The sequence below is a fragment of the Akebia trifoliata genome, chromosome 7 (genome assembly GCF_017979445.1).
Source record: "Akebia trifoliata isolate Shusen 1 chromosome 7, ASM1797944v1, whole genome shotgun sequence".
NCBI classification, from domain to species: domain Eukaryota; kingdom Viridiplantae; phylum Streptophyta; class Magnoliopsida; order Ranunculales; family Lardizabalaceae; genus Akebia; species Akebia trifoliata.
In genome coordinates this window covers 15,273,462-15,282,746 of record NC_141381.1, presented here as the reverse complement: position 1 = coordinate 15,282,746, position 9,285 = coordinate 15,273,462, and the positions used below count along the sequence as shown (strand labels likewise).

Here is a 9,285-nt window from a genome sequence, read left to right as displayed (position 1 = left end):
AACGGCTCTAGGAACCCACAGTAACGGAAGTCTTCTCCTTCTTTCACAAAATAGTCATTGAGGGTCTTTGGATAGGACTTCATTTTAATGAGATCCGTGGTGCGCTTTTGCCTTTTTACAATTGCCTTGTCCCGATTTGTCTTCCAGTATTGGACCCAATCTTCCTTAGTAGGCTTATATCTTAGCCCGAATGTCCCAATGACTTCATTAATCCCTCTCCGAGGCAATGGTGGATGGTAAATTGTGACGGCTCTTTAAGAGGAAATGTAGGGGGAATGGGTACTTTAATTCGTGACCACAACGGAGACATCATATGGGCAGCAGCAAAAGGGGTGAAAAGGAGATCCGTGATAATACATGAGCTCCAAGCTATCCACATGGGCCTAAAAAGGGTTGTGGACCTAGGTGGGCAAGCTACTAAAGTGGTATCGGATTCAAAGGTAGCAGTGGAAGCGCTGAAGGGACAAATCACTCCCCCTTGGTATACCGAAAGAATTATTAGGGATATCAAAGACTTAAAGGCTAAGATTAGATATTGTGACTTTTTGTTTTCCTATAGAGAAGCCAATCGCGCAGCGGATTTTCTTGCGGGCTTATGTAACTTAGATTCATATGTGGAGATCCTCCCAGGGCCGGTTCCTACTGGCTTGGCTAAGCTTGTTAAGGAGGATGCCGAGGGAAGGATGGTCCTTAGGTTGTAGTCTCTTCTTGGTTGGGGGTTCTCCTCAACCCCAGATCACCATTTATCAAAAAAAAAAAAAAATGACTTCATTAATCACTAGTGCCTCTTTGATACCTTATTGCTTGGGACCTAGGCCCATACTTGGGAAAAATCTCATTTTTTTTAACATATTGGCTATATAGCAGTTAGAGGTATTCTCAATAGGAAAATATTCTTTCACCGAGTGATCCCATTGAATTGAGCAGATCTTCTCGAATTTGAACCCGCTAAGTTTTATTCCCTGTTGTTCTGGCTGAATCTCAAGCAGTGGCTCATTCTTGGCCTTAGTACTGTTTACGATTCCTACAATTTCAGCATCTCCATGAAGAGTAATTACTAGTCCATCCTTAATAAACTTGACCTTCTGGTGTAGCGTAGAAGGGATGGTTTTGATCTGGTGTAACCATGGTCTCCTTAATAGTAAATTGAAAGAAGATTGGATATCAATGACTTGAAATTCCATAGGAAATTCTCCTATGTCTGTGGACAATCGTAGGTGCAAAATTCCCAGTACATCCCTTTTGGTGTTATCATAGGCCCTAACGCCTTGATTAGTGAGTTTGGGGTCTTCAGCCTTAAACCTGAGACAAGTAGCCGTCTTCAAAGGGCAGACATTCAGTGCACTCTCGTTATCAATCAAAACCAGAGGTACCCTCTTCCCGTTGCAGTCAACTGTAATGTGCAACGGTTTAGTGTGGCTTGCCCCTTATTTCGAGAGATCTGAGTCTGAGAAGGATAAGATATTCTCCACGTAAGTTGCCCCTACTATACTGACCAACTGATCTGGAGAAGTATCAAGGGAGACTTAGGCTGTGTTTAGTACTTTGAGAACAGCCTCCCTATGAGCAGTGGAAGCCATGAGTAAACCCCATACTGAGATATTGGCCCCTGATTTCTTCAACTGCTTGATCATAGAGTTATCTTCTTCGATGCTTTCTTTGATGGGATCTCCTCATTCTTTTCTTGCTAGGGCTGCAGGATTATGAACATAGAGTTCTTGTGGCTTAAAAACTCTTCTCCCTTGAGTCATATGTCTAACTTCATCATAGGAGAGGAAGAAAGGCTCATCTTCTTCAGTCAACAAGTATGGATCTTCATCTATCAAAGGTACAGGGCTTTTCAGGTTCATTTGAGCCAACAGGTAACTAGTGAATGCGGGACTACTGTTGCGAGGCGGGGATAAACAATATGTATCATCCGAGGCTAGATCAAATGGTTCATAGTTCATAGTGAAAACCTCATCAGTGAAAGCTATCCCGACAAGGGGGTAACTAGGCGGTTTGACTTGGATTGGATAGATAAGAGAAACGGGGTCGAATGGCAATGGGGTGTGAGAAACCATGTTCAAAGTTGGTGGAGGTTGATAGGTAGGTAGTGGATTAATGGTGACATTTGGTGGGCTAGGGACTGTGATCTTTTTGTTATCAATAAGGTTTTGAATGGCATGGTGCAAGGTGATACATTGATCCGTGTGATGATTAGAATTTTGATTGAACTCGTAGAACAAGTTAGAATTGTGTCTAGCTGGCAAGGGATTAGGCAAAGGTCGGGGTTGGATAGGGGTAAGAAGCCCTTTTTTCATCAATTTGTGAAGCGCTACAGTGAGACTCATCCCTAGATTGGTAAATTGATGAGAAGTTCGAGGTTGACTTGGGTGAACCTGGTTATAAGTCTGGGCTGGGGGTTGAGCTGGGGTAGCTGACGTATTAGCTATGTAGACCTGGTTGGTACTAGGTTTGGGAACATAAGATTTCTTAGGCTTGTTATCTGAGGGGTTAGAAAGAACTCCAGAGGTAAATGCATCCTTGACTTGACTTTCTGCTTGTAATAAAGACTCAAAAGTAGGGAGATATTGGGCCACTAGGTACTGAGCATATCCTTGTGAGAGGTTCTTTAGGATAATCGCTACTTGTTCCTTTTTCGAAGGTCTATCCCACATTTGGGTAGCCTTGGCCCTCTAGCGACCAATGAAATCAGTGAATGTCTCCCCATTTTTCTGTTTAGTTACCTCCAAATCCCTTCTTGAAGCCTCAATCTCGATACTGTACTTATACTGATGCCAAAAGGCCATTGACATATTCTCCCATGTACCCACAGTAACTAGATCTTGAGACATCAGCCAACGTAGTGCTGATCTTGATAAAGTTCTTTGAAACAATAACATCATATGTTCGTCGTTGAGCCCTATAGTGCGCATGTTGGTACAATACACCTTAAGATGTGATTTCGCACACCATGTCCCACTGAACTTGTCCATTTCAGGCATCACAAACTTCTCTGGCAAATGGATTCTAGGGATGCGGTTGAAAGCTTCAATGCCTACTGCAATCTCGTCGATACCCTTTATACTCTTCATAGCTAACTCCAATTGAGACATTCTATTAAATAATGCTGGATTTTCATCAACATACTATTCGCCTCCGTCAAGTTCGAAGACTTCACGTGGATGTTTCTCTTCTACCTTTTTTCCTTTTGGGTCATCTAGGGGATTGCCCGTTGTTTCCGAGGTCTGTTCTACACTTCCACTTTGCCTTTTATACTGTTGATATCATTGGCAAAGGCTGCCAAGATCTTATGGATCTCTGTGAGCTCAGATTCTGAGGCCATCTCTGCTTGTTGACATGGTACTATGGCTCGTTCTAACCGGCTAGACTTACGACTCCAACTAGGAGGTGGACACTTAAGTTTGGGCGCAATGATAATCCTTCATGACCCCATCAAAGGTAGATTTAGTCAATTTCAGTATTACCCCCTTGATACATTTTAAAGAATCATTTTATTGAGGTTTGTGCACCAATCCATTAATTAATCCATTCACACAATGAACATTCAAAAAAGAAATAAATATTTATTTGAAAGAAAAAATAGCCTTATTGAAAATGATTGACAAAGAAATGTTCTTATTAAAAATATCTTTCAACAAATTTGACTTGAACTATTTTTACATGGACGCTTGACTTTGTCTTGATGGTCATCAGAATTGCTATCAGGCTAGACCCTCTTAGCTCTAACAACTAGCTCTTTGAATTCTGCTGGTCCGTCTGGATACCCTAAGGTGCGCTTGTTCCAAGCCTTCTCAATGAGGTGCACTAACTTTTCAATCAAAGGTTCGGGGGGAAAGAAAGCTTTGTGCTGAGGTAAAGATAACTCTATGAGTACGTCGTACTATTTTGGGATCAATTTAGGATGGTAAAAAAATGTTTCTTCTAAACCGATCAGACGGACATAGTAGGATCTTTTGGTTCCTAGAACAGGGGGATCAATCATCCACCAAGGGCATCTTAAACCGATATGTCGGGCAAGGCGAGAGTCTAACCATTTGCTCCAAGCCTTGACTGACAACGTACTAACAGGTTTCTCTTGGAAAAGTGTTCTGGCCCATACTCGAGGTTTGAGGGAACATCTACAATTTTGAGACAATCACAAAGTCACATATAAAGTAAGTAGGGACTTCCTTTAAAGCTTTCTCGCTCACCATTTTTTATGGCATCTAAACCTGAGAAAGTTTCAGCTAGGATGAGAGGTACTGGGTTGGCTTTCCTTAATAGTTGAGAGGCTATATATATGAAGGACTCAGGGATAGTTTGGCCATCATTATTAGAGGTCAGTATGTATTAGGCTAGGATTCCTAGACACAATCAATAGTCTCTAGTGGCTCGTCAGGCTTCTGGTTTTACATTGACAGGATGACTGCATGAGCGATACAGGTCCAGTAAAGGTACTAAGTCCAATCTCCCGTTATGGACTAAGGCCTAGCTTCTTCCTTGGAAATGTTCAGTCATGTGGTGAGGTCACCAGAATATCCGATCTTTAATGAGGGCCTGACTAGAGGTCCTGAAGTGGATATCCCCATGATGCCACAATAATCCTCGTAAGTGGAGCACAAGTGCATATGCCCAATATGGAATATATGAAGGTAGGGGTTCCAGCGCTTAGCCATAGCACGTAAGAAGTTTTAGTCTATCTCAAACTCGTGGAAGTAGAGAGCACTCTTCAACATGAATTTCCAAAATTGATCTTCTCTACAGGGTGCATCCCTATGACGGTTGTTTTGACTAACTGATCGATTGGGTTATCGCCTGCGACTAGCATCCTGGTTTGACACAAAAGGGTATTTTAGATGAAGTAGAACACGAAGCCATCAATTCAGGACTAGAAATGGCCTCTTACCTTAACATCACTGAACTAAAAGTCAACATCAACTCGCAGCTAGTCATGAAGCACATCGATAGAATCTATGAAGCCACGGATGAACAAATGATTGTTTATTTTGACCTTGTCAAGAAATAAGTAAACACAATAAAAAATGTGAAGGTTTTCAAGATGTTAAGACTGGAAAATCAATATGTAGACGCCTTATCTTGCATGTAATCTTCTCTAAAGATGAACCTATCAAGGAACATCCATTTATAATACCAAGAAGATCTAAACATCAAGCACAGAGAGGTAGCATTCATAGATTTACTTCCAATCCCCAACCCATGCTGGATCAATCCTTTTAAAGCCTTCCTCAAGGATGAAACTTTACTAGAAAATAAATAAGAAGCAAGAACAACAAAATACAAAGTAAGTTCCTACACCCTCGTCAATGGTAACTTGTATAAATGATCATTCAGAGGTCCCTACTTGTGGTGCCTACACTAAAAAGAAGCATATGAGTTCTTGAAAAATATTCATGAAGGAGAGTACAGCAACCACTCAGGTAGACAATCGCTGGCTCATAAATCCATCACTCAAGGTTATTTCTAATCATTTATGTAAAAAGATGCCTTACAATATGTTACATGGTGTGACTAGTACCAACGTTATGCTCCAGCAATCCATCAACCAGTCGAGGAGATGCGACCACTAAAAGTTCTACGACCCTTCGCTCAATGGGGTCTATGATCCTTCACTTAATGGAGTCTTGATATAGTAAGTTCTCAACTTACTACTCATAGACAGAAATGATTTCTTCTAGTAGCTATCGACTACTGCACAAAATAGGTGGAAATAGAATGCTTAGCATACATTCGAGAGTTTGAAGTAAAACATTACCTCTGGAATAATATCGTCACTCGATTCGAGGTACCAAAGGTCATTATCTGTGGTGCCCCCGAAACGCTAACACAAAGCCCCATGTCAAATCTCGAGGTAATAGGTGGCGCCTCAAAATTTAGGCATGGTTTCCTTTGTTTTTGTAGTATTCCAAGGCACTCAACCTACTTCAGCTGATAAATAATATACATAACATCTTGTCTATATATATATAATAGAATAATAATAACAGAACCCTATATATATCTAACCACATATGCTAAATCAGAGTGTAAAAGAAGAAATTAATGTACAGAATAATATAGAAACTCATCTCTCTATCAAAATCCTATTGCTCAATCAAAATCTGTAGTATAACCTGGACGAAACTGATGCTACTAGTTGTTATAGCCTCAATACTCACCAGGTAAAGGACTCTGGTCGTCTATTTGATCTACCAGATAATACTTGCTAACATTGCTCTACACCAACTTCGTTAAGTGTAGAACCTAAAATTAAAAAAATGTGAAGGAAAGGGTGAGTAACAATGGTTACCCAATAAGGATGCAAACAATTCCTACCAATAACCTCATCCTAACATAAGTGAGTAAGCATTCTGAATCATTTCAACACAAGCAAAATTTAACAAAATGTACTACGACTAATTTGTATATATAGCTAAGGATGAGAAATTAAACAAGTAAAAATTCATATTACATCAATAAGTAGTACTCACTATAACATTTTCATTTTTACATGAATCTAATTAATAAAATTGAAACAATAAACATGTTTTTCATTTTATAATCCAAAATAAGGTAACAAATTCATAATACACAATGGTGGAATAATAGAGTTAGAGAGTTGGGATTTTACGACTGGATCGCTCCCAGTCGGGACATGATATTATAATACTATACTGCCTGTTAGTTCCAGATTTTGTGGTCGATCGCTACACTTACCACACTTTGTTGATCCTTTATCCAGCTCAGGCTGGCCATTTGACGTGATCATAAGAAATGGGTCTCTGTTCAATGTGTTAGAATGTTCGACTACTCTAAATTGTTAGTGATCATTAACCAATCATCTTCGTTTATGTCTATCAGACGTGCATGTAATTTTCATTATACATCCCTATTCGTGTATGACCATCTTTACATTACACATTCACTGGTAAAGATATAAAGGAATAAACCTGAATTCTAGTTGTGACTCCACTCTCATACGCTTCTTATACCATGTATGAGTTTGGTTGTCCCTACCGTATATCCTAAGAGAATAAATCACTCCGGATGATATAACAGACTATCCCTTCTGGTATTCACAAGGTCTTTAATAGTTCACAAAATAATTACGTATACATTTATCATTTGTTTAAAAATAAATAAGAAATTAAAATTATAGAGTTGAGAATAGATATCCAATTTCCTACCATGCAATTGTAATAGTACAAAAATGCAAAACATTAACCTAATTATAAATAAACATGCAACCGAAAGTAAATTATCCCTGAATTTTTATTCATCAACCCACACATAGCACATCAATGTAAAATGAATACATCACTCCTCGGGTGTGATTCTAACATTTTACCATCCATTTTTTCTAGTAGTTTCACTTTTTTATTTTTCAAACACAATATTCATTTTTCGATATTCATAAACTCAATATGAGTTCAATAAATATTAAATAGTTTTTCAAATTTTGAGATTTATTTTTATCTTTTAAATTGAATATGAGTAGTGCACAGGGCCAAACTTGTTGAAATAATCCGGTAAAATGTCCCACCCACATATAATTTGTAATAAAACACAATTAAACCCATCAAACACATATATTTCACATGAATTTGAAATAAATGACCAAAATTTTACGTTTGAAATTAATTCAAAAGATTTATAAAAATCATAAATGTATTTTTTGAAATCTATGTTTGCAAGTAAAAATCATAAGCCCTTATCAATCTCTAGGTGTTAGAATTGAAAATTGTGCACAATAATGGAGGCAACATATGCAGAAATCGAGGTAGATCTAATGTGGAGATGACTGACTTTTGAACTAGACCCGGTGGTATTAAAAATTTAGATGATGTCATCATTTTTCCCTTCTACAACGGAGGATGGCTTGGCCTCTACATCGATGAAATCAGAGGTTGAAGGATTGAAATCCCCTTGTGTGTTACAACTGATTTTTGATGAAATACAGAGAAAGAGAAAAGAAAAACAAAAAAGGATGGGTGAGGTTTGTAGAAATCAACGTCATGAACTTTTTTTCCTTCTTCGTCGAGCGTGGATGGAGTCCCGTTGATGAGGTATCGAAGGCGACAAGTCGTTGAAAATCAACATTTTTCAAAAAAAACATGGCAGCTACTGCTTGTCAATTTGTGAAGATGAAATAAAAAAAAACTTTAAAATTTCTTTATATAATATATCGGGACAAAATCATCCTTTTTGAAATTATTTCGTTTGTAATAACTCGATTTTTTGGGTTCCCAAATTAACGATTGAATACTCCATTTTCTATAATTTCTCGTTGCTGATCTAATGGCATGATCGGATTGTACAAATTATCTCTCTAACAAAAATTCACTTTTTCTTTCCTGTCCGACTTAAAAATCAAAGTTATTTTCATTTTTGACAACAATTTGACTTTTCGGACTCCAAAAATGACGAGTAAATTCTCTATTTTTTATAATTTTTCATTGTAACCAAATGGTATGATCAAATTTTAAAAATAATTACTATAATTAATTTTTTTAGCCCGATCTAACCCAAAAATTGAGGATTTTATAATTTTTCTATTCAAAATTCACATTTTGAACATATTTACAGGATAAAGTATGTTTTCTGACTATTTTGAATCTAATGGTGAGGTTAGATTTCATTAAAAATAATAAAAAAATCATAAAGTTTTACCCTAACTACCATTTTAAGAATTTTTTCAAAATTTTACTATTTATTTTTTCAAGATACGAATCAAAAACTCTGGGTATTATATATAATCACTGACAATGAAAAGTAATTCGAAGGATAGACAATCCATGACTTGTTCAAAAACTTTGATATATGTCAATTTCTACTATATCCCTTGTAATCCTTAAGGAATTTATCAAACAAAAGCTACAAACAAGAATCTAATCAATAATCTTAACAAGGCCACTTAGAATTCTATGGGCTTATAAAACCATACCAAGGAAAGCCACTCAGGAGTCTCTTTATGCCCTCATATTTGGAATCAAAGCAGTCATGCCAACAGAGTTGGATTTTCAAATTATAAGATGCCTAGTAAGATCCTTGAAGAAAATGATGACCTCTTAGTCAAGACACTTGATCCTATTAAAGAAAAAATTGAAGAACCAAAAATGAAATCATGGGAACTCATTGACTTAATCGATTCCATGAATGAATCCACATACCCAATCAAGTTATTAGTTCAATTTATATCAGTCTGACCTACTAGATTGAACTAGTCATCCATTTGTTGGTAATCAATTGGTCCATTTGGTTTTGTAAAAGTAGATCAAAATATTTACCAAAATGGGCCAATTG

At 37.4% G+C, this 9,285-nt stretch overlaps 1 protein-coding gene across 1 annotated transcript; it reads left to right on the top strand.

Moving 5' to 3' along the window:
• The first annotated feature begins 275 nt into the window (after nt 1-275).
• LOC147398264 (uncharacterized) lies at nt 276-701 on the top strand. Its single transcript, XM_086446692.1, has one exon. The coding sequence runs from the start codon at nt 276-278 to the stop codon at nt 699-701; it is 426 nt and encodes a 141-aa protein (XP_086302818.1).
• The last annotated feature ends 8,584 nt before the right edge of the window (nt 702-9,285 follow it).

Excerpts from the sequence above, each read along its gene's own strand:
- LOC147398264 (XM_086446692.1), top strand. The coding sequence starts at position 276 with ATGGGTACTTTAATTCGTGACCACAACGGAGACATCATATGGGCAGCA.